This window comes from Anopheles merus, chromosome 2L (assembly GCF_017562075.2).
Source record: "Anopheles merus strain MAF chromosome 2L, AmerM5.1, whole genome shotgun sequence".
Lineage (NCBI taxonomy): Eukaryota > Metazoa > Arthropoda > Insecta > Diptera > Culicidae > Anopheles > Anopheles merus.
The window spans coordinates 7,162,111-7,188,356 of NC_054083.1; the positions used below are offsets into that span (position 1 = coordinate 7,162,111).

A 26,246-nucleotide genomic window follows, 5' to 3' on the forward strand; every position below is an offset into this window, starting at 1 on the left:
ACACTTCATTGTGCTACTTTATCCAACACAAGTTAAAACAATGAGCAAGAAGATGTGCGCTTGAAAGCGCGAACAGTGAATTGTGAACCTTCGCTCCTGCGCATCGCACAATCGCTCCTGCGTGCAACGCTCCGTGAGGTGCGAAACTTCGCTTCGCTCCTGCGTGTAGCGCTCAGTAAAGTGCGATATTTCGCTCCTGGGAGCGCATCGCACAATCGCTCCTGGGATCGCATCGCACAATCGCTCCTATGTGTAGCGCTCTGTGCGGAGCTACCTCAAGCGCACCGCACACTTTAGAGAGCGAGAGCGGTGCGCTCCGCTCTTGCAAAAGAGCTACTTGACCCAACACTATTGAACGCTGCTTTCAGATCTGTATAAATTGCATCGACTTGAGCTCCAATTTGGCTAGTGCAATAGGTTACAAATTCAACCAGGTTCGTGGTAGCCGACTTTTTTGGCACGAATCCATGTTGATACGGGCTTAGGTAGCTGAGGCATGCATATAGCAGATTTTTGTATATCACTAGTTCGAACACCTTGGCAATAGCACACGAAGATGTAATACCCCGGTAGTTGATGGCATCTGTCCTGTCGCCCTTTTTATGAATAGGAACCATCCAAGAATTCCTCGAATGGAAGGCTTTAGTTGCATTAGGGCTGATAAAACGATCTCACTGTCGATGAAAGGAGTACTCATGTTAATTGCGCCAGCCGGATTGTTGACGAGAGCAGCATCAATGGTATCGGTATCATTCATTTTCTCCGATCTCTATCGGTTTTCAACAACTCCTACCACTTGTTTGACTTCAATGCCCGAGTGTTACTTAGACTTAGACATACCATTCTTTTTTTGGAATAGCTATTCGAGTCGATGCACTTTTGAAGTGGCAACGGACGAAGCTGGGATTATATATCACCTATATACTCACCTATATATAGGTACTCACATACGCCACGGAGACATGGACATTATCCAAACCAGACGAAACCCTCTTAGCCGCGTTCGAGAGGTAGATGCTCAGAAGGATATTTGGCCCCGTATGTGTGGAAGGACAATGGAGGAGTCGCTATAATGACGAGCTATACGAGATATACACTACTCACTATCGTGCGACCTCACTATCGTGCAGCGTATCCAGCTCGCCGGTGGGCTGGCCATGTTGTAAGCATGGAAACAGACGACCCAGCACGTAAAGTCTTTTTAGGACATCCACAAGGACAGAGGAGGTGTGGTAGGCCTAAATTGAGGTGGCAGGATGGCATGGAGGCGTCCGCCATTAAGGCCGGGATAAAAAATTGGCAGACGAAGGTGCAAGACCGAGAGCAGTTTCGGACACTCCTGAGGCAGGGAAACACCGCAAAGCGGTTGTAGCGCCGGAGAAGTAAGGAAGTAAGTAAGTAAGTATTTGAGTCTACCGTAGTCAACAGGAGTTGGAGCCAGAAATTAAATGCCAGACCACAATAACATTGCACCGGGCATGTCCGGCCGACTCCGGCCTACTCCGAACGACTCCGAACGACTCCAACTCTGGACAACTCCTACTTCGGACAACTCCTGATGACTCCGGATGACTTCAGTCGATTCCAGCCGATATCAGACGATTCAAAACGGCTCCGGATAATGTTGTGCAGACCTACCTTCCGGAATCACATATATATAAATGAACAACTATTCATGATTTGTAGCGCTAACTCATGTTTTTATTTATTTTCGTCACATTTATAATATAGTAGCTCTACTAACAACATCAATGTCCCGCGTGCAAACGTTACTGTAGTAAAAGGGGTAAAAATAGTATCTTCAATAAAAATACATCATCTTGTGGTATATGCACTATGCTGCCGAACGGTACAATTCGTTTCGGCCTGTTTCATTATACATAAACATGGATGCAGAAATGATAATGTTACATATCTACATACGCACACACGCGTACACATACACACACGCGCGTACAAGCTCTGTGTATTCTTTTTATTTGAAAAAAGATTTATTTATTTATTTGTTTGAAATGAAACGATTATGAAAACCGCCCAGTTAGGTTCATATTCATTGCGGTCAAGATGTATCAGCAGATGAACGAAAAATTGACTATGAACTTCACTGTAGATGCGTTTACTTGCCAATGGATTTGTTGAAGCTGAGGGTGGCACCTAGTTTCTTGCGTATTCTCGGCGATGACCAGCGCGATGATCGAGTCCCGGTCAATAGCCCGCTGGACGCCTTCAGATCGCTTGTCGAGACACCTTCATCGACGTCATCTGCTTCGGTTTTTATCTCCATTTTCTGAGTAGTGAGTCAATACAATCGATAGAGAAAGAGAGAGAGAGAGAGAGAGAGAGAGAGAGAGAGAGAGAGAGAGAGAGAGAGGGAGAGAGAGATAGAGAGAGAAAGAGGGAAAGGGTGTGTGTGTGTGTGTGTGTGTGTGTGTGTTGGTGTTATGCTCTAGTACACATACATTAACGTCAATCGCATTACGTACCTGTACGATCAACCGAAGCAATTGATGTTGTGCATCCAGGGCTGTACCAATGTCACGCAGTTTTCGTTTCTGCTTCTCCAACTCAACCGCTACGTAGTCTTCCGTGTTTTCCAGTACATAATCGATACCACCTATATAAATGGCGATATATCATTGCCGGCTACTAGTACAGCGTGATGTCGCGCTGGTAAAGCTAATACGGTACCTTTGTAATCATCCGTGAAAGGATTGCAGAACCACTTACGCAGGACGGAATCGAGGAAGCCAAGTTTACACTTTTTCTCGTTCGGATACTCAATCAGCTCCATTTTGTCAACCATCTCGAGCCACATCTGGGGCAGTTTGCGTTCCAGCTCCGTGTGCAGTACCACCTGCATGGCAAGCCGCTTGAGTTGGGCATTGCGGCGAACCGATTCGATGTCACCGACCGCCAAACCGATCAGCAGATTCATCAACAGAATCGGCATAAGGATCATGAACAAACCTGCGCAACAAAAATTGCATTAGCCCGTGTACGTCTGCACACTTGCCTGCGTCGTACACATCACTTACAAAGTATAACAAACGAAGGGAAAGGAAAGGGTAGATCTCCCACGTGGTACGGTTGCACGTACGTGCCGACGAAATCCATCTCGCCCAGCATCATCGAAAAGGTCCGCACCAGAGACATAGGTATCGATGAGAAGGACAGATGATTCACTTGAGGCTCAGACACCTGAACAGTTTAAAGGGACGCTTTAATTACAATCGCACGTACCGAATAGCTGCCAACGGTACGTACCTTCGACAGCAAAATGTAAAACGCCAACCCAAATGCGATGATCAAAATGCTGAACACAATCAGGACCTTGATAAGCGTTTGAAGGATTTCCAGAAACATGACAACGTATATACCAATCTAAAAACAAACAAACATACAAAACCGGGACAAAGAAGAAGGAAAAAATTAATAACCGTTCCGTTGCTGCTGCCGTGGTGTGTAGAATGGTGAAGGAATGTTTGAAGCTATCGTTTCCTTCGATAAATACCGTCCGAAAGCCATTTGCCTTTATTACATTTCACTTTCACAAATACTTCCTTCGCATGGCTGTGAGGAACACACATACCACTGATTGGTGAGAATGTAGCGAAACACGCCGCAAAAAAAAAACGCACATTTGTGCAAAACAAGTCTATGAACTGTGTAGGAAAAGTTATACCAAATACTGGTCTGAATTGATGGCCTATTAGTTTATAAGTGGTTTTAATGAAAACAGATAATTGAATAGTTTTTTTTTTTCGTTCGTCAAACAATTGAAACACGTAAAATATGTGTATATCATACCTAGATATTTTGTAGTTCATAACAATACAAAATATTCATTTTCCACAATGATAATACAGAAGAAACACTTGCACAGCAAGAAATAACCAACATTTTTAACAGACAAATAAATTAATACCTGTCCAATGTAATGCTTTAACTGTTTTAAGACTTTAAAGCATGTTACTGTACTAATCCATGTATCCTTTCAAAAATCGTTATTTGGTATAAAATTGGTATAAAGAACGGGCAAAGATAGCATGTATTCATGTGTACGTACAAGTGTTTTCTTTTCAGTATTAGCTTCTGCACGATACCGTAAATTGGGTGCACCAGGATAATCTATAATAGAGAAAAATGTAAAGAATCTCCCAAACGTATCCCTTTCAGTGTAGCTCTTGCTATATAACGATGCTTCGCGTCAATGTTTCCAAATCGGTTGCCACGAACGGAACGGTCCTAGCGTACACGTGTTTATGTCATGCTCATTGGTTCTATGTTGCTTTATAGTGATTTCAGTGTAGGTTTGATGTTGGAGCCACTTTAACTGTACGGATTGATTGAAAACATTCCTTTGATGGCACACACTGCTAGTAAGCAGTGGAGCAAAAACACCAAACCTCAAATGTGAAAATGTTGTCAACGATTTAGGAATGATATTAAGAACCATACATCGAACGTGTTTACACATGGACACCAAGTGATCTCAAAGTGATTGACGAATAAACGTTAAAAGATACCCCGAAATGGCTTACCTGGTCAAATCGTTGGAGAAACAACAGCAAATTGAACCATGACAGAAAGACAGTTATTGAAGCCGCCGAATAGTTGATACTGAAGCACATCCCACTAGAAAACATGGGCCAAATCATAATCAGTGCCGACGTATACAGTATCCACGAGATGAAGTTGTTCGGCTCGAGTAAGTAGTGCCACTTTTGTTGGTAAACCTGCACCAGCTCACGCAAAGCATTGACGACAATATAGATAATTATACCGATCCCGGAGACAAGCGTCGTGGTTGTGACTTCCATCTGTTCCTCAATCGTAGGTGGTGCTACGGAGGAGGTCACATTAGCCACGGTACCCGAATTGTATCCCTTCGAACGGGCTATTGTTGAGCGGAGTGCCAGTATATGTTGCCCACTGTCCACCGGTGTACCTGCTGCTTGTGTGTGCTGCAAAGCATGTGAGATGAATTTTTAATAAGTCTTAAACAGCAACCTTCCTCGAAACTGGCTCAGTTTCTCAGTTTCCGTTTCCCGGTTTCTTACATTTCCATCCGTATGCCCGATAGGAGTTGCGTTGCGCATCAGCTGGGACGTGAACAGTGTCACGAAAAACAGAAACACACTGTAGAACAGCAAGTTGGCCAGGTGAAAGTATTTGCCGTAGGAGTTCCACTTCATTTGCAAGTACTTTTGACTGAGGGGATGGGCCAGCAGCTCCACCCGTCCGTGTGCTACCATGGCCTGGAGAGCGGTGGTGTGAAGATTGCGGCAGACGCAAAAAGATCGTCATGCGGCAAGGTAATATCAACAGGAAGTGGCGTGAATAAAAGATTAATTAAATTACTTTCCAGCACGAACTGATGAGGTTTTGAAAGCCACCAATATTACGGAGACACTGACTGTGCAAACAGCAAACACGAACAATGCACTACAAATAAAGGCACGTAAACTGTGAGAAGCTGAACGGAACGTTCGAGGTGGATAAACTAGAACGGTAGTTCGTTGCAGACAAAATCCTGTGCTAAGGTTAATGCCTGTGTCATCGCATCTCAAAAGTTTGATACACTTCAGTTTTACTTTGATCGCGTTTCCCTTACCTTAAATAGATCGGATAGATCGATGATCTGGAATGTAGGTCGATGAGTAGGAACGTGTCTTTATCTTGAAACAATATTCTTTTCCTTGCAAATATCTGCTCCAAATTAATGATTTGTTATTTTATATATGATAGTTGAATGTTTTATTCGTAATAATTCATGTATTTTTCTACGTTATTATGTTTTAACTAAGTTTTGGAATGTTCCTACTTATCGTCGAATCGTTGAACTCTCAAGAGAGACGTTTTGAATAAAGTCATAGCACGCATACAAACATCTAAACAAAGGTAAAGCATCTTGACATTTGTTAATGGCATGAGCCATCCGTTGATGCAGAAATTTAAAAGAAAACATTTAAAACATTTCATGGAAGCCTAAAGCACACACAAAAAATCCCTTACCAAAGGTTTGGCCTAAAACTAAAACCCTCTTTAATACTGGCCTTGATACACATAGAGGAACGACATTCATTCATTACCTTTAAGCGAAAAATAACTCACATTAACAACATGCAAAGGTTGTGGGCGCCATTTGGGATCGTTCAAAGTTTTCCGCATTTCTGCAATGCCCTCTTGCGACTTTTGGTACGCGTGAAATGAATATTTGATCTAAAGTGAATTAAATAAAAATGAACAAATCATTTACTCTCAATTTAACAAACGACAAATAACACACTCTTGCTTATTCCGAACATCATAACAATTTGTAGTTTAGGCTAAAGATCATAAGTGTTAATCATTCCAAGCTTCGTACACATTTTCAACGCATAATGCTTCTTTTTTTCTTCGCACAATAGTGTCATTCAAAACGATCATGACGTTACAACGATAAACGCATACAAAATGCATACAGTCAGCAAGGCAGACGAAAGAGCCGAGGATGATTGAGCGGGAACGGCTGACAAATGGTGCGTAATTGCTAACTTCGCTGTGCCATGCAACACAAAGCGTTCGCTGTACTGTTAATTCCGAAGTTGATGGCATGTGACAAGCTAGCCAGGCCAATGAGGGCAAGCATAATGGTATAATGACTGAAATTTTGCAAAATATCATGCAGATCCTGATCCAGGCAAACCATGCAAAAGCACAGCGTGCCAAGGTTAGTAGCCGCTTACATTCAACGCGGGAAGCGGAATCGGTTTCGATATCTGCACGGCTTCTCCGGTGCGAGCGTCCATTTGCGCGTACAGTGCTGGACACTGCAGACAGCTAAACGAGTATCGAATCTGTTTGTGGGAAGGGTTTTATTAGAACGCTTGCAACACAGCTGGTGGCACATTATTTAGACCATTTCCCGTGTGCCCGTGTCCGTGAGCCACGTGCAGGAGCGTGTTTGCTGAAAAGAAATTAATTAACCAACTGGAGTGGTCGTATCCTACTTACGTAGAAGCTTTTCGAATCCTTCTTGCAGTTAGCCTTGGTGATGCAATTGTCCTGTACGGCTTCAAAAACACGCGGCATCGAAGCGATCAGTGCGAGCGTTACACACGGATGTTTGTCCGATTTGAGTGCCATCACCTCGCTGGAACGCTCCTCATGGGTTGCCATAGCCAGGGCCGCTTCGGGATACTTGTAATAAATCGCATAATCGATAGCGCTCATGTCCATGTAATTGTGTAGCAGTTTGCAGCCAAGACTTAGCAGTAGTATCACCGCATTTGGTTTATTCTCCATCGTCGCCAAATGCAGCGCTGTATTCTAAGTAGAATAGTGATAGAGATCAACCTTCATGTTGAGTAGGCCTGAACGCCTTTGTTTTATCAGATTTTGAATCTCGTGAATTGCATACATCGATTGTGTTTAACCAAACAAAATATAAAGCAAACATGTAAGGGTAGGCCAAAGCCCGTCATCTTCGCATACCCATCCTACTTACCCCATCTTTGTCGACCTGATCCAACAGGTGCGAATGGACGGAATGCAGCAGCTCGATCGTCTGCCTGTAACCAGACATTGCAGCCAGATGAAGTGGATTGCGTCCATTGTGGTCCCGGTGCAGCAATGCTCCTCGGTTCAGCAAAAGCTGGACGACCCTTGTGTGACCCTGCTGCGACGCAATATGCAACGGGGTGAGTCCTTCGCCATCGCTTTCGTTGATGATGAACGTCCCCTTTTCGGAGTCGAGCAGCTGGCGTACGGTGTTGTATCGTCCGTAGCGCGCTGCAAAGTGCAGTGGGCTCTCGTTGTTATTGTTCTTAAGATTAATGCACGCTCCTAGCCGGATCAGGTTCTCCAGCGACCGTATGTGGCCTTCGCGGCTAGCGTAGTGCAGCGGCGAACAACCGGCGTCGTCCTTCTCGTTCAGCAGCTGCAACAAATAAATCTCGGACTGTGTGCGACAAACCTCTTTCGCAAACTCGTCCAAACACCCACCGTTCATAATGACCAGATGTAAGACGTTCCGTGAGTTGGCGTCCTTTAGGCTAATGTTTGCGCCCAGCCTAATCAAGGCCATCACGGTGCGCCAGCCGCCGCGTGACGAGGACAGCAGCAAGGGTGAGCGCTTCTCCTTATCCATCGCATTGATATCGGCACCCTCCTTCACCAGATACTCAACAATTTCCGGATGGTCAAACATGGCGGCACAGTGTAACGGAGTCATCTTCTGGATGTCGGTGCAGTTCAAACTGATACGCTTCTCGAGTGGTTGCATACGAAACATGAGCTTCACTATCTCGATCGCCCCTTGGGCAGCCGCCAGATGAACTGGCGTTGAGAGGTCGTGCTGTTGCGTCGAAATTTTTGCACCAGATTTAAGACACAGCTCCACCGCCTTAATGTCGCCACCGTGCACGGCCGAATGTAGCGGGACGTTGCCTTCCGAGTCGTAGAAGGAAATCATCTCCTCCCTGGTACAACCCTTCGATTCACCCCACTGGAAGAAGACCTCCATCGTTTTGGAGCTGGCGTTTTTAGCGGCCTCGTGTATTGGGTAGTATCCGTTGTTGCAGGGTTTCCTTGGACACGCTCCAAACTCGGATATCTACATGCGTAAATGTCATCAAGCAGAAAGGCAATACGTTTAAGGTGCAATAAAAACAACCTTCGCAACAAGAACACGAGAGCTCTTACCAATATTCTAGCACACTCTTCGTTGTCGTAAATGGCTGCCAAATGCAAGGCCGTTCTACCATGTTCTCCGCCCTGCTGTATGTCGATTACTTCTCGATATTTACCCATCACCTGCAGAGCGTGCACTTTGTTCTGCTCAGTAGCAAGATGCACTGGAGCGAGCTTCTTTTCGTTCAGCACATTCGTTGCCACCGGACTGTCGAGTATTAGGCAATGAGATAGTGGATCACGATTTTGATGTAATAGTGTTAATCATAATCAAGTTGGCCTGATTATACTTGATGTAGCTTAAATTTGTTGTATGACAAAACTGGTCTTATAAATTAAATTGGCAACTTTCTTGGTACTTTACAAAGGACTATGTGACTTGAAGAAACTATAAAATTCTTAGTACCATTAATGGAAATAAAGACATTTTCTTTGTCGTCATTCTCGGAAAAAGGGAATGACTTAAAGATAACTTTTTTATGTTTTATACCATTAAAGCAAAACGAATACAAAATATATAAATTTACAAAGCATATGATCACAAATATACTAGTAAAAACAATAGTAATTTTTTAATGATATTCAAAGATTGCAAAGCATCGGTATGATTTCATCCATTTTCATATTTAAGATAATGAAGTTTCATCCTTCGCACGCAAGCAGTGTCGACATATGGCTCTGATTGAGGAGCGTTTGCTTTGGCTAGCATAATAACATAGTTGCAAATTACATAGCTAAATTGCAAAGATTTCAATCCTATGATTAATACTTCAATAAATAATAGATAAATAAGGCAGTCGACGCCATCGTTTACATCCAATTTAGCGCCAAACAGCCATATAAAAGATAACTTGGATAATCAACAATTGCCCGAATCTCACTTGTAAAATCAGTAATGTAATTTAATGTTCTGTAAACCGGTTTTGCTTGCTTAAGCGAATAGATTCTCTTATAGCAAAAGTAGTTTTGATTTTCATCAATTTTCTTTGCGAACAATATGTTAGAATAGAAACAAAAGGACTAAGAATTTAATTATTGTTCTTAAATCATAAGTAATTAATAGCTCCACAGATACTGTACATTAATGTTTGAATGAGCTGTGCAATTTCCATGCACTGTTGAATAAAATTTAGAAATGTAAGGCTGGTTTATGTGATGCATCCTAAACGACAAACTTTCAACCGAAAATTAAAATTCCATAACAAAACAATGCATCGCTCATTTCAAAGGCCAGAACGCGCTCTTATCGCTCCAAACGTGTGCAAGCAGCTGAGAGATTAAGCATAGCTATATTATATACTTACATTTTCAACAGAAATTCCAGTGCATCCAACGAATCGTTTTCGACTGCTGTATGAAGCGGTGTGTTTCCAACCATGTCCTGTGCATTCAAGTTTCCGCCTTGGCCATGTATGAAGGTAAGGATGTTAACTCGATTCCGTGCCGCCGCCTGATGGGCAGCCGTGCGGCCCTTGCTATCCTTCACCGAAAGTCGGTTATTGTCCCCTTCATACAGGCGTATGAATTCCTCTAGATTACCGGCTTCTGCCGCCTGTTCAAAGTTTCGTAGAAATATTATTTAGAAAATATTCCACTCTCTGGTTGCAACTCCACTCTCCACTCTCTTGTGTGGTACCCAATTTGATTTAATATAACACAATTACGAGATTTATGCACAATATTCAACAATTATTATTATGTGTGTTGATACAGTGAAGCTGCATCTAAAATACTAATGGAATTTAGTTGATAGTAAACAACTTTTATTTTTTCAAAGAAACAATTACATCCAGCAATCAAATTTCAATTGAATAAACAGAGCTAAATCTGTTGAATTTGCCACAAAACTTTCTTTAACTTCACCAACGCTATCACATATCTAACCCACAACATACTACCCTTTCAACACGTAAAATATAAATAAGTCTTATCGCTTCAATGGACTGACCCTCAGAAAGGAGAACGAACTACGTAAGGTGTTTTTCATTGTATCAATCCAGCAAAGTTTCACCCTCGGTGTTTCGGTGTACGGTGCAGTTTTGTGCTTCTTTTCGTATTTTTCACCCATGCTTCACTTGGTCGACCGACGTTCATCAACTGAGCGCTTCAATAGTGGCGTTCTATATATCACTCCAACGAATAAACTAACATTATATGGATGACATCTTTCATGTGTTAATGATAAAAGTAGATGTCACTTCGCGTTTGCTGTGTTGCGATAAAGCTACCTTCCACCCAATGCTTTTTCGGGAGAAAGTATAACCCTTTCCAGAATACATTTTATTGAATGTTTACTTTGTCCAAGGAATGCCAACTAGTGATGGGCAGAACGGCCCCGAAGCCGGAACCGGCTCCGACCGGCTGCAGATATTTTCGAAGCCGGCTCCGAAGCCGTTGGTGCGGAGCCGCCTCCGGAGCAGTAAAAGAGCCGGTTTCGGAGCCGTTGGTGCGCTCCGAAGCGCTCATCACTAATGCCACCATTGGTAACAAAGCAACACATTATCAAACTGTTCGTGTGTCTATAGATGTGCCAAACCTATCGCTATGTTGTACGCTGCTGTCATCGATGGAAATGCTCGGCGATTTAATTCCTAAATCGAACCAGGCGTGAAGTGATGCGTGCCTATCGGTAGGATCGCCAATGCAAACACGACAGTCAGATGGTCGGAGGAGTCGTGTATTGATTGTATGATAATTGAACTGTATTGAGTGATAAGCACGGAAAGTCAATCGATTTCATCATCAAGCATTGGAAGCAAAACAACCATTATGAAACGAATCATCCTGGTACGGAACATTTCTACCAGTAATTTCAACCAAATCTTCAAATCAAAGACGTTGTTTACGTTCCGCTTGACGAGCATAAGAAATTACATCGTACCAGGCGTCTCCATTGCAACCACGGTATACACTCACACGGTGCGATGATTTAACTTTTCATTCGTATGATTTTACAAATAAAAGTGCATGTGTAGTCAAAATCTGCATTTAATTCACATCTGCTTTGCTTAACTACACTCACAACCAATACCATTCGATAGTAACCTGCAATACTTCCTCCGCATTAATGCGTGCGCTTCCTTGAAGGCGCAGTACTCGGCTCCAGTTGACGGGTATTTTCAATGGTGTTGCGATCGTGAACCCGTTCCGTTGTGCACAGTTGCGCCACATATGTCGTAGAGATTTGCGTGTATACATAGCAACAGATAACATCAGATTAGCTGCACTTGAAGTGTAGTATAGGATGATGGGTTCAATTACTCGCTGAAACCTACAGTGATTCCGGTGAGCACTTGAACAAGGATACACTGAAGCACTAGAGCTCTAAGTAAGCTGTGTTGATAGATGAAGGATTTTTTAGATCACAGCTCCACATGCAGACGACGTTAATATTTGTAAATCTGGAATAAATTGGCTCTGGGTATAATGGTACTGTATAGATCGAGCACCACGCGTGTTCAAACAAAACTCTTTTTAATGTTTTAAGTTATGTGCAACGTTTCGTTGTACTGCGTTACTGTTGTAATTCGTTGATTTGTGAAACATCTTATGTTACTTATGTAAGCTTAAAGTATGTTTTGTTTTAAAGTATTATTTTTATCTAAGTTTTGACACTGAGTACCTATTCTATTAAGATTACTAAGATTAAGTACTATTAAGATTAGAGTCACAACAAACTAACACAATTTCACCGAATTAAGTTAGTCGTAGGTAAGAGATAAGGCCGTTTAAATCCGGTTCGTTTGCCGGATAGACTATCGCACCGCCTCTAGTTAAGTACTTATCACCGCTGCTATTTTTACTTTACGCCAATTATTGAGGTTTTTTATTCTCTTGAAAGCTGTAATTAACTTATTGCTATTGCTGTAAATCGTAAGCGACCATTATGTTACATGTTTGGTAATTGATCTATCTTCTATTTGCTATACCTACGAGCAAAGTTGTAACTTAACATCGCCAAATTTCCTGTATCCGTCAATCTAATTCATCAAGCTCAATTAACGAATTGTCATTTACTATACGAAGCTGTGATCAAACTTTCCGGATAGTGACAAGTAAATAAATCAATCTAAAAAGACTGAATTAAAAGTAAGGTTCACATTATCAAAGTTTCAATAACAGTTGATAATAGAAAAACATGATAAGACTAGCAAAGATGTTTTTAGGAAAATGTTTTAAACACTTTGAAACTATTTATTATGTTTCGAAGCAAATTGTACAGTTCCTTTATTTACACTTAGCTATATAAAATTAAAAAATAAATTATTTTGAAATAATCATGAAATTCCAATCGATATGAAATAAATAAATAAAAAAGTGAGAAAATGAAATGATAAATTGTGAAAAAGGACTATGCATTATTAAATCTCCTTAAATTCTTTTTATTTCGAGATTTTCTAAAACACAAAACTTCCTGAATTGTACTTCTTGCATTCAAAATTATTGAATTCGTAGAATTCGTAACGCAAAGAAAAACGCACTTTTTATTTTATTCCGTATATTAGATTGTAGGGATTATGGATGAGAGTCGTAAAAGTTCATCGCAAGTGAACAACTGCTAATTTTTATTGCCCCATTTCGCTTGATTTTAGCTGGTTCATTTCAGTACAAAGCACGAAGTTTATTACTTTCATTTCAAACACAGGACATATATCACAACATAACACTTCCATTGAAAATGTTGCTATTTGCCACTACTGCCACACTGAATAAGATGTGCGGTGGTTTGATCCTTTAAGTAGTGAACCGTTACACTCGAATGGTTCCGAATTTTCACTTTCTTATCAAACACATCGACTAAGATCGCGGACAACACTAGACTGAGGCCACACCACCTAGCGAATAGGTGTTTTATAGGACCCGACGTCTTTCCACAAGGATTACCAAGGATGCTGAGAGAGCCAAGTAAACAGAGAGCGACCAATAAGGCATGCCTCCGTACATCCATTCAAAAAAAGTAGCAGCTTTGTAAAAGCACGAGAAACGAATGAAGCTCGAGAGTAAAATTCTCGTTGCTATCAATCAAAGAGTATCCTTTGCCATTGCTTGTAGTTAAAATCGGAGAGCACTGATGATGCACCTGAAACGTTCGTACCGACGAACGCTGCACGAAGTATCGTAGGTAGATCGTACGAAATGGTTCCTAGGTATAGAATCAACCATTCGGAAACATTGGAATGGCATTGAATCGTTTCACTGCGGGAAAGCCATCAGAACAGATATGGTATGAAATTAAATTTCGAGAGGGGAAAAAGTAAAAAGTACTGCACTTTAGTCCCGGAGGAAGTGGACTGCCTAGCATGCGTGATACATTTTTTTAAATTTACTTCTGGGAATATACTGACCCTACTCAACGGTAAGGACCTTATGTAAAGCATTTTAAGCAATCCAAGCAAGCAATCCAGCAATCCATTAGCTTCACGCGATCGGTTGAAGTTTGAACGAGTTTTAACACAGGGGAACACGATTAAAAATGAAACATGTTCAATTTGACCTTTACATAAAACTGAAGCAAATGGATTAATATAATTTAAATGTGCACCGGTTCCAATTTACCATGATTCACTTATGCAAACAAAGTATGGAACGATACGCAAGCATTGGAAATGGGAGTTGTTACTTGAGTACATTTAGCAAGGCATTTTAACATCTTACTCACCCTTAGAATCCGGTATGGGCTATCGCTAAGTAAGCATACTTCGGCCTCCGCCGGCTGTGTTAGGATGGCTTGCAGTTCGTTATTATCGTGTGCATTGATTTGATTCACCTTTGTGTTTTGAATACCATGGCCAGTTGGAAGCTTCAGCCGGGAAAGAAGCCAATTCTGGAAGATGTTTTGATGCGTTATAAAATTTTGCTATTCATTGGCAACTTTTCCGCTTGCTAATGCTTCACCTTGAAAGCTTGAGTTTGTTGAAGATCTTCTTCCTCGTGATTGACTTCGCATGTTGGATGATTGTGCTCCGTATCCGATCGAACTGATCTAGGACTATGAATTAAGTACAGCGGAGTGGGCATCGTTTTTTGAAGTGAGCAATGCTCTTACGCGTCATACAAAACTTTTAACATTTGACAAATAGCTGTGGTAGGTAAAATGTTTACAAAAATAGCAGTTATTCCATTGATTACATATGTCCGAATATTCACATACATGAAATGTACTGTTTTATTGTTTCAATAATGATAGCGAAATATTATTTTTGGGGGGGTATACAGTCAGCATGTTCATAGTATTTACATTTTCGTTTAATTTTTCGGAACGGATATTTAAAAAAAAGCTTTTCAAAAATTCTAAAAAATATTTTAATATATAATTTCTTCTATTTGGCGTTACGTCCTACGCGGACATGCCGGCATATACAGGTTTTCGAGACTTAATTCATTACCACGCAGCCGGATAGTCAATCTTTGCTACGGGGGGACGATCCATTAGGGGCTTGAACCCATGCCGGGCATAATATATAACAATCAGCCCTATTAATTCGAATAAATTAACATTTTCATTAGGATTTGTTTATTATCATTGTCTAAATAATTTTGAGTAATTAATTTTAGAAATTTGAATCCAACTATTAATAAAAATTGGATTGAAAAGTTTCAGTACAGTCATTGTTTGATTTAACCAATACCTTACAGTCAGGGTGACCAGCATTTTTCCGAGTTCTTCCTGAATTCAAAGATTCTGCGACTTCAAAATATCACAATTCCGTTATCATCTTTTTGTTCCCTCAATACTATACAAATGTATCATAGCAATTAACGATTTGGACTTAAATCAAGGACTTCTTTGAAAATTTGATTCATTAAACCGAAGGACATTACAATACAGATGAATAGATAAGTATGTGTCCATTTGTATAAATTGCAGCACACAACTTCAATTCAAATGATTGTCAATTTTATTCAATCTTGAAAACATATGTGCATGAGTTTGATAGCTGTTAGTTTAATTGATTATTAAATATATGTACGATTTTGAGTGAGGCAACTTCTGTAATTTTGCAGTAAAGTATTAGTTTTGTTAGTTTAAACGTTGCCGTAGCGGCACAATCGAAACACAAAACTGCGGACACCTGAAAGAGGTGGGATTTCCAGAAAAATCCATAAAAAAACATGGATCGAGATTACAGAAGCAGATGCGTTCTCTAAGAAACATGTGTGCCATATAATTTAGATAAAAATGGACATTTTAAACTAAAAAATAATAATTGGGTAAAAAATAGTTTTTGATACAGGGACAAAAATGTATCCATCCAACTAATACAACATCCTTTTTTGTTACAATGAGTGAGAAATCCAGTGGAGTACGATTTTCTTACAGGTCTCCTTCATATCGTCGCACTTTTAGTCCACTATTTGAATCACATTAAACAAAATAACACAAAAAATAGTAGAACATACAAGACGATTATATATCTCCTATAAATTCAAATAAAAAAAGTGATACAGTAAAGTTAACAATGTTTGTACCAGAAAGGTTCGTAAGCTTTTATGACACATCATTTTACAATCAGATAACCTAAATTTAACTGATATCATATCTTGCAGGCATGATTTGATTTTGTTTACTAGTCCATGATGAGACCAGCAATTAAGCTATTTATTTTACAGGTCCACCATTTTGTAGTGATACATCGATATTTTATAACTGTGGCTCATCTCGAACTTAATAATTGTATCTCAAATCACAATTTTTCATTACTTTATTCATGAAATTGTTCACTCAAACCATTATGTTTGAACATTACTTTAACGCAATTCGTAATGTCATGGTCAAGTTGAACGTGAATTAATATTTTCACTATTGCATTACTGGACGCAATTATTTGAATGTTTTTTTTTTGTGATTCAATTTAATTGCCGTTTTATTCCGGCTAGTAATTAATACCACACACGTCACGCTAACTACAGATGTAAATCCTTCGTAAGGAATTGCTGAAACGCACTGCTCAATTAGTATGATTCTGTTTTGCGTTCAAGTTGAATCCTTTGTGTAGAGAGGCTTTCATTGCAATATTAAAAGTACACAATTTGTTCAATGAAACCGTAATATTTTGTAAACCAATTTTAACATACGCTTTTTCAAACTTATTTCAACTACATATTTTCACCAAACGCATTAACACAGGATCTTTATTTTATCCGAAGTAAATCACAGGGGTAATTGCTTAAGTAAATTAAATTTAACACACGAATGTAAATCATTTATAACGACACAACACTTTAATAACGATTGGATTTAACGATCAACAGTGTAGGAACACTGTAACACCAAACAGCAATTAAAATCGACATCTTTTCACATAATCCTTGTGTTCTGATCTATCGATGTCCATCGTAGTAATCACAATCATATGTAACTTTACAACACTTTACAACACAAAGCTTCAGTATCATTACAGCAAAGGTTTATATTCTGGTTGTTCCAAGTTGATACGATATCATCCATGCACTCCTCTCACACGTTCAGCTTGCCCAACGGCTGACGGAATACTGTTGCAACAGCACCGGAACGAGTTAAATTAAGCAAATGATTAGAGCGAGGCGAGAAAGTGCCAGTCTTCTGCAATAATCCACACAGGGGACAGGAAACAGTTGGCTCGGTGTGTGTGCGTAGCAATGTGGGGAAAACAAAACTAGTGGAAACCCCTCCTCACTCGAGGGTGGGTCGAATGGTGGCCATTCTTTGGAGGGCAAACATACAGCGATGAAAATGTGGTACAGCGTGGTTAAAGCTTCATACTGACGTACCCGCCCATTCGCACGTTATACTCTGTGCTGACGTGTTATGGTTAACATTTCACAGCCCAGATACTGTTGATTCCTCCGTGGCTGGGGAGAGTCGCGCGGAGGAATAGTCATGGAAGATAAACCATACGCGTCGCAAAGAAAACATCATTTAGCGCCTGCTGCTACAAAATCGTTTTGCTGTCTATATTCCTCGCCAAGTTGAATGGCTGGGTTAGATGAAGTACATAGATTAATGATTGCGATAAGAGTGCGAACATTGGAATCCCAACGAACGCCTTGAATTCACCATCGAAACCATCGTTTGATTAGTGCTTTTGCTGAAGTAAGGTTTCCTTCTAACGAGCTACATGAAAACAGTGGTTGACGTTATCACATGCAGGACATTCAAGCGAATGAGTTGAATTTCAACACAAACCCTGAAGCTGCCGTTAATTTTGTTTGCTTGAGACGGAAATGGTGAAATTATTTATAACACTCAATAAATGACCCATCCTTCTATGATAAAACCTGAAGCTTTTTTATATTTTAATTGCTTTGAAATAAAAGAAAAAAAAATGAAACGTCATCAACCATTTTAGCATCATGCAATCGACCGAAAGCAGCCTGATTCACGGACGGTCCACTTGCACATCGATACCGCATGGAGTGTTTCGCGCCAATTGTATCCATTTATCAAAGTAACATTTCGCTGTCTATTCCCAAACGAACGTTCTCTGTTGTGTTGTTGGATCTTATCGGTCATTATTTTAATGGGTCCCAGGATAGTTCAGTTCCCGCCAGTGCACATTACGCCGTTTTTGGTTTCATTCGAATCATCCTGCAATGGGTGTAACTTGTTGCATGTGGCTTCACCCATATTACAGCGTATAAGTTGTTCAATCTGTCGTCGTTTTCATGCTAAACTAACGGCGAGCTTACACACTAACATTTACTACGAAACACAGCGTATAAAGGGTGTCTACAATCCTGATTTACCGTGCCTATTTTCCTACTACATAAAAATCGATTTTTTGTTCAAAGAGCTAAACAATTTCATGAGTGCAGTCAGTTATTTTTGCCATGTAATATGAAACTTTTGGGCGTGTGAAAAACGCCGTTAGCCGAAAAAGCAAGGTAAATCAAATATGAACTGGCTCCGGTGAATGACAATACAAACACAATGAATATGTATCATATATAAGGGTTATAAAGTTGGATCATTTTCATTTACTACACACAAAATGGGCAATATATAAGTAATATTGTGAGCAACAATTTAAGTTATCAATATTTTAATTAAAGATTAAAAAAAAATAATCAATTATATACATACATTATTTTTACCCAAGTCAAGATTTTCCGGAAAATGAACTTGCAGTGGATTGTCGCTGTTCAAACGATCGCACCATAAAGACCGTAGGCATATTTATCACCAACCCATAAACAACCAAACACAGCAACAATGTGATTCCTATCCAAATGAAGGATTTTCGTACACGCGGCCACAACAGCTTGTTGAATGTTTTTGCTGGTTGCTGTAACCAATTAAAAGATACTTCTGGACGCCTGGAAAAAGAAAGTGTAAATAATCAAAATATGAACATTCTAGCCAAGGTAGAAAGTGACAAAAAGATTCAACATCTACTGCGTAAAGTGACGGAAATATCCCACCAGTTGTTGTTTGTCAAACAATAATGCTGATGCGTTGCGGATAGAAACAGTAATAAAGCATCGAACACATCGAAACGCATAAATAATTACAACCATGTGTTGAAACGCGAGAAATATAATGTTTACATTGATTAATGAAGATCCAAAATAATTTCTTGTTTGTTGTGCAAATATTCCGAAGACAGTGCGAAGAAAAAGGTTCAGTTGTTTATCAGTCTACACCAAAACCACGCTCTCTCTCTCTCTCTCTCTCTCTCTCTCTCTCTCTCTCTCTCTCTCGCTCTATCTCTCCCTTTCTCTCTCTCTCCCTCTCTCTCTCTTCCATATCAACAAAAAATAAAGAAGTGTATGGTCAGCAACTTGCTTTGCTATTAATTGAGACAAATAGAATCCCATCGAAACCATAAAAATCTCAATGATTGTCTGAAGATACTCTGAATGGCTCGATGGCTGAGTAATCGAAGAAGGACATTTTTTTAGACTACCAGTGTCGTCAGTGTATTAAATGCGGACAGTTTGTTTTGTACGGTTTCACGTTGTTTCTAACGGTGGACAAGACGGTGTATGGAAGGAATTTTATGCTCTTCGATGTTGGCGCTCCCGGTCTAACTACCGATTCTGCAACTATACTTACAGCGGCTCGGGAAGATGCTGCGGTGGCTTACGACCCACTCCAACTGGATTCTGGGTAGCATCTTCTTCACTAAGAATTTCCAGCTCCAGCTCAATTTTACCCTGATTTTGGCATGAACGGTTCCATAGAAGTATGGAAAGAATGGTAGATAATTTAATTAAAAAGTTCATACCCTCGACGCGATTGATGATACACCTTCGTGGGAAAGACTCACCGTCAACGATATACCGTCATACTGACGTTCTTGATCACAGGTATCGATGTTGGAGGCTATGTTGCCATGCACCGGGAACCATCCTCTGACACGGCGACGTACAAACAGGTTCAAAGCACCATTGCCACCTGTACCGCTTCCGGATCCTGTTAATGATAGGCTTTGAGCCAGCGTGCAAGCATCAGCCGTGCTGGCTGGGACAGGCAGTTGCGTGAGGTTAAGATCCACCGTTCCGAGAAAATCGTCCGCCGAAAACGAGTCATTATCCCAAATCTGCACGGTCAATACTGGGGGATACTTGAGCTCGGTATCGTATTGCTCATAGAAAGCCTTTCTGCGACGGAGCACTAGCTGAAAGCGTAATAAAATCTTAATTATCAAAGTTACCTAAACATTTCCAATGTTGCTGGTGGCAACCTTCCACATCTTCTCACCACCAGTGATCGGGCAGTGGAGGTCAACACCCGAAGCATGAAATCTACCTACCATCCCATCGGCGGGCGAGTAGCGGAATGGAAACACCATGCGCCAGTTAAAGTTTCCTTCCCCGGTTAGTGAACGATAATGAACGTCCGTGTACTGAGCTTCCGTGAACTCCTGTAGCCAACTGCAACGACACGAAGCGGAGGGAAAGAAAAGGTAACTTGGCTGTCATTGACCCCGTCCCTTAGGCGGACATGACCTTGATGAATTGGTACGTACCATTTTACGTAGATGTCACTCATCTCCGTGCCGAAAATGTTGCGCTCATTTAGCAACACGTCGGCCGTGTTCCAAACGATCAGCCGCAGCTCGTAAGGTTTCGGGAGTTGTGGTGTAATGTCAATCGGCAACGGATGCGGACGGCTTGGTTCGTACAACTCGATCCATAGTTGAACCTTGCCCTGCTCAATGCCACCCCGCTTGGGATGATACAACGAACGTGTTTCCACGTGTTCTGGCGTTAGGGAAAACCCATTGGCAACGTGTTTGAAATTATTAAGCGCCAGTAGGCAAAGCTGTTCAGTTAGGCACTCATTTGCCGTCAGAACTTCGCCTTCGAATTCTGCTTTCCCAATGATGATCTTGCGTCCCTCAATTCGTGGCTTCTCCACTCGATGCCGTTCACACAAATCAAGCAGCATTTCGGATGGTTTCATTTGATGGCGCCACTTGTTGCAGCCTTTCGATGTAAAATAGTTTGGCAATCCAAAACAGGGTAAATGTTTGCTGCGGAAACGATCCTCGATATCTATGTTGGTGCTGCCGATTAGGTCATCATTGGAGGCAAAGTCTCTGTCATACACTGATAGATGCAATATTTGATCCCTGTGGTGCAAATAAATATATGTTTGCTTATAAACAACGTTCAAATCATAATGTTCTTCATACTTACCTTGGCAATTTGCCACGTAGTTCGAACCGCCTCCCAAACACGGGGGATGCTTGATTTGGAATGTAATATGCACGATCGCGTACACTTTGGTGGCCGTAGGATAATTTTATGTAGGCATCTGATTCTGACATAATATCACGCGAAGTAAGATTTAAAGCCTGTACAACGTACACCACAACTACTAATTCCACGGTGACCGGTATTAATCGTTTGTCCACGCTGAAATAGTGGAAAAACTTGATAATGAATGTAAGCAGATATAATACACGACTGCCGCCTTACGCTTCGTTTTGCTTGTTAAGATCCATTGTTTTAATGCCAGAATGAATTTGAATCTGACTTTTAACAACGCCATATTCTTGCTTAACGATGCCACCTTTCTTTTCGTCTTTTACTTTATGCAATGTGTAACTACCACTCCAATCTTTGAATCCGTGAAATTCTGAGACATTCTCCAGTTCTGTAGCAAATATCTGTAGAATATTAGTAAGAAATGTTACTTTTAAAGTGTATTAATATTCATTTAGCAATTTCACCTTAAGTATAGCTCTTTTGTATTTTTTTGCATGTTCGTTATCATAAAATTTTGTCCACCATGTGTGATTCATAGCATCAGCATTCAGCTCTATCGTTGATGTTTTAGGTTCAACAAAATCTTTAACCTGTTGATCGATCATATCACGAACGTTTGGCCATAAAAATAACGTATTCAATTCATAACGTTTTGGAATACTCGTTATATTCTCTTCCTGATCTATTTCGATTATAGTTGTGTTATCTGCAGGAGATCTTTTGGCAATTGAATTATTTAGCAATGCAGATGCATTTACTATGGCTTTGCCGATTATTTTCATCTGTTTTTCTTTGGTTAAACAAACATGCTTGATGATCATCAAAGGCCAATAATTTGGATTCTCTGGAAGCCGCTGTAATAATTGTCGAAAAGTTATTACATTTTTCTTTTATTTTTATTTTTTTATTGTTTTTCTACTCACTACAGAACATGTTTCGTATTCTTCCGGAAAGTTAGCACTGTTTCCATAAGTAGCTTCAGAAACTCCACTCATAATCTTACCATCTCCAATTGATATCAAAATTCTAGCTTTTTTTAACTTTTCATATGAACGCTTTTGCATTTGTCGTAGACCAACAAAGCGTACTCGAATTATAAAAGGAACCAACGTTGGAACTATCTCTGGTGGCAAACTATGTACTAGCAACAGTTCACAGCTTTTCTGTGCTGAGTTAGGAATCTAAAATATTAATATAGTTAGTGTTAACTGATTTGTTAAAATAATATAAAAAAATTGTAAGCTGTTCGACAAAAACCTCCTCTATTTCACTAGATACAAGTATTTCTGCCACCTTTATCCCTCGTTGAAAAAGTGGAATCCATTGCATGGTCATATTTAAAATTCGAAGTTCTGTAGTCCTGAGGGTTTCATGCGGCTGATCTTTGCTTCTTTCCCTTGGTTCTTCTGCTCGTAACGGCTTAATTGATGTTTCCAACCAGCCAATTGCTATTTTTGACTAGAATGAAATTTAAATGATTTTTTTTTACATTTTCGTGGATATCAACATGACATGATCATATCAAACAATTCAAACAAACATTCACATAGCAAACACCCAAATGCCCGCAGAAAACTCAACACAATTACCGCTAGCTTTTTATCGTCCTGTAAAATAAATATTACTGTACATTGCTGAATATTGCTGTACGCCACAGTAGACCTGACAAATGGCACATTCTGAAAATCGATCGTTTCATTCCAGAATGATGAAAGCGGGCATGGTAGTGTCTGCAACGAAAGTACTCACACAGTAAATCCAGTAATAGTTTACACAAACTATATAAAACCTACCGTAAGAGCCATTTCGTAATCTTCAAAAAGTATACTTAATTTTACATTACACTGTTCAGATTCATCTACTCCCGCAAAAATCCGTCCTTGATACACGTGTATTTTGCAGCGAACAAAAGTTGTTATCATATGATTGTTCAGTGGTTGCTGTCGAACATCAGTAACACCCCATGAGGGATCTTCCACTACCATCAAGTCGCTGAGAGGTTCCTGTTCCCTTCGTTCGGTTCCTATTTGCAACTGATAGTCCAGCTTGACATAAATACAACCGCAATGATCAGGACACGAATGATTGCAATGTATTGATCTCAGGAGTATTGTGCATCGTTTTCCACATTGTATTCCAGGCACGCCTGAAGCGTTTGACTGAAGGTAATGGACCATGTGGAATCGTGCAATTGCAATCACTGATGAATGACCAGACGCATACACATGTAGCAAGACGTCAGGGTACTGGTTTTGATCCTTTCAGAATAAATAAATAACTGGAAAAGTGTCACATTTACTTGGAAGCTATTTAGTAGTACTCACATCATTTGTTAACACTAATAAACAGCTTAAAATAGCGTCTACGTCTGTAATGAGCAATGAAACTTCTTGAAAGGTGGTAGAAGAACTCAAACGGGATCTAATTGCAGTAATCTCTAATTTCTTCAACATCTGGCGAAAACACGAGCATTAGTTCCATCGGGTATATCACTTTTAAATCTTTTAGTGTACATACATATAGCATGAACATACCCACCAATTGTTGCAAGATGTAGCTTTTACGCAGTTGATCCAATTTTGTATGTTGCTTGAAATTGCCTTGTGCTATTGTTTCGTAGGCATGTATAAAATCCAATTCCAACTGTGCCAGCAAATGGTCAAAAATTTTGCGATTTTTCAAATCAAATTTGTTTTCACCTTGCCCGATTATTGCTCTTTTGAACAGATTCGAGAATTCCTTCATGTCACCATATAAATTACTGATGGTCGCTTGTACAAAATATTTATGCCTATAGTCGGGTGCTTGTGTCTTCAGTGTTATAATAACCTCACCACAATTCACAGATCGATGACATTGTGTTAGTTTTTGTTTGTCTATGTTAAGAATTATGGCTTTGGAGCGAATGTCAGCACAGCTAAGATATACCAATAGTTGACGCGTGGACAGCTCGGCGAAGAGCTGCATATTTACCATGCAGAGCTTAATTTCAAAAACTTGCTCTTCCCAGTAGTTAGACGTGACAAGTGGCTCATAGACTCGATTGGTTTGTGTTTTGTGTACCGGTACCGATTGGAATGACAAAACCTCGGTATTGAAAGATACTAAAAGTTTGCCAACATATTGTGATTCCTGAGTACCGCTGTACAAATACATCCAAGCTGGTCCAAACGTGGGCAAATTATCTACAAATAATAACCGCAAATCAAATAAATTGCTTATCTACGTAATACATGTAACTTACATGTGTCATTGATACGTTTCGATAAAGAAGAGAAATGAATATCTTTTGCTGATTTTACAATACTAGTACAGCAATTAGTTGTGAGTAGATCAATCCCAATTATTTGATTGGTCGTAGGAAACCTACCAACAAAGGATAACTTTTCATTCCAACGACAGTTTCTTCCAAAAGAACTGGTACTTGTTCGTACCTGTTGAATTAATATCATGTTTTATGACCATGTGGAGAAGGTTATTAGTGAGACTTACCTTCAACCCTGCGTACGAAATACGGACAGCATATTCTGCGCTATTAACAAACTCCCCTTCAAAAACACTGAAGCAAAATCGTACTTTTAGAACTTCGTCGTTTGCATCGTACGTAGGAAGTAGCTTATTTCTGTGTAAAAGTTTTAAAAATTAGCACAAATTTAATACAAATTCCTTTCTAAAACACTCCATACCTCTCAATCATGTCGTAGTCTAACGCATTATCCAATGAAATGGGAAATGACATCGCTTTCGAGGAAGTTATCATTAAATCTATCAGAAGATAGCCACAGTGCAGTTCGTTCGACGAGGCTCTTCCAATCGGTTCGAACATTGCCCATTTCTTTAAAAATGCATGATCTGTAACAAGTACATACGAATAAATCGTCTAAATTGTTCTGACTAGTACTTACTCTCTTGTTCCCACACGGTGTTAAGATCTACATGGAATTCTCCGATGCATGAATGCATGGTCGTGCAAATCGAAGGTCGATACAATGAAAACACGATACCTTTCCTACAAAGTTTTCGTTCAGAGCAATGCAATGAAAAACTGAAATACTTCATAGCGAATTAAGTATTCATTATTTATTCTGCCACTTGTTCTTGCCAAAACGACTAGTACAATTAACAATAAAGTAAATAAAGGGCAAGGAGCAGTAATTACCTCATTGAAATAAGGATTATCCGTACGATATGCAATCCTTGTTCGTTTATATTTTCCATTACAGGAAACCATAACGAATGTATCACAATTGAGTTTTCGCAAATGACGTGCTTTATAAACAGTGGCAGACACTAGAAAATCCTGTTTATCATTTTGCACACACAAAATATTTTCTTGTAGTACGTTCTCCATCTTGAAACATGTGGTTTGTAAGCAAATTTCACATGGAATGTTTGCTGCGATCGATGGATATTTTGTGTTGCCATAGACACAATGCAACCATGCTCGCTTATCTTGTCTTGCTATACTGGCTTGTTTTGCCAACGGATCGAAATTGCAGACTCAGGCGACAACACAACATTTCACATACTGTATTGTGCAGTATTGCACATGACTGATGTATTTTATACAATTTGTTATTTTTTCCGCTCTTTTATATTCCCTTCTTCCTAAATCAATTCTGGAATCCTGCTTTCATTATGAGGTTGTATAATCAATTTTATAATCTTTTATAATTCTTAACTGGATGTGGTGTCCGGAATTGAAAACTCGTCGTAAAGTTTTGACTTTTTTGTTAGAATTTCGTTAACATAACATGCAAAGTATTATCACCGACAAACCGACGTGACACTTCGAACAAAATGAGCTTCAAAAGTTGTCTCCTTATTTCAAATGAAAATACGTTAAACACTAGCGCCATCTCTATAATGATTCGCTT

The 26,246-nt window shown here is 39.9% G+C and overlaps 2 protein-coding genes across 10 annotated transcripts; both read right to left on the reverse strand.

The window, feature by feature from the left end:
- Positions 1 to 1,692: 1,692 nt before the first annotated feature.
- On the reverse strand, positions 1,693 to 17,173 carry LOC121593156 (transient receptor potential cation channel subfamily A member 1). Of its 4 annotated transcripts, XM_041915281.1 has the most exons (16): positions 17,074 to 17,173; positions 14,569 to 14,753; positions 14,333 to 14,497; positions 9,978 to 10,225; positions 8,686 to 8,881; positions 7,490 to 8,596; positions 6,997 to 7,311; positions 6,729 to 6,839; positions 6,115 to 6,222; positions 5,061 to 5,258; positions 4,542 to 4,964; positions 3,265 to 3,381; positions 3,036 to 3,198; positions 2,689 to 2,967; positions 2,484 to 2,614; positions 1,693 to 2,287 (listed from the first exon to the last, which is right to left on the reverse strand). In XM_041915281.1, exons 2-16 carry the CDS (start codon positions 14,689 to 14,691, stop codon positions 2,117 to 2,119), a joined length of 3,855 nt encoding a protein of 1,284 aa, XP_041771215.1. In that variant the 5' UTR covers positions 14,692 to 14,753; positions 17,074 to 17,173; the 3' UTR covers positions 1,693 to 2,116. The 4 variants fall into 4 exon arrangements, with proteins under 4 accessions (XP_041771215.1, XP_041771217.1, XP_041771216.1 ...); XM_041915283.1 differs by lacking the exon at positions 6,729 to 6,839; XM_041915282.1 differs by lacking the exon at positions 6,115 to 6,222.
- A 1,490-nt stretch (positions 17,174 to 18,663) lies between these two features.
- On the reverse strand, positions 18,664 to 25,986 carry LOC121593155 (myoferlin). Of its 6 annotated transcripts, none has more exons than XM_041915279.1 (19): positions 25,529 to 25,986; positions 25,275 to 25,378; positions 25,056 to 25,221; positions 24,862 to 24,991; positions 24,614 to 24,803; positions 23,887 to 24,554; positions 23,694 to 23,822; positions 23,163 to 23,627; positions 22,959 to 23,099; positions 22,627 to 22,827; positions 22,293 to 22,550; positions 21,834 to 22,223; positions 21,580 to 21,770; positions 21,298 to 21,516; positions 20,625 to 21,230; positions 20,409 to 20,529; positions 19,923 to 20,273; positions 19,709 to 19,809; positions 18,664 to 18,969 (listed from the first exon to the last, which is right to left on the reverse strand). In XM_041915279.1, exons 1-19 carry the CDS (start codon positions 25,585 to 25,587, stop codon positions 18,753 to 18,755), a joined length of 4,707 nt encoding a protein of 1,568 aa, XP_041771213.1. In that variant the 5' UTR covers positions 25,588 to 25,986; the 3' UTR covers positions 18,664 to 18,752. The 6 variants fall into 6 exon arrangements, with proteins under 6 accessions (XP_041771213.1, XP_041771210.1, XP_041771208.1 ...); XM_041915276.1 differs by having other exon boundaries at positions 25,275 to 25,414; positions 25,529 to 25,985; XM_041915274.1 differs by having other exon boundaries at positions 25,275 to 25,422; positions 25,529 to 25,985.
- Between the last annotated feature and the right edge of the window lie 260 nt (positions 25,987 to 26,246).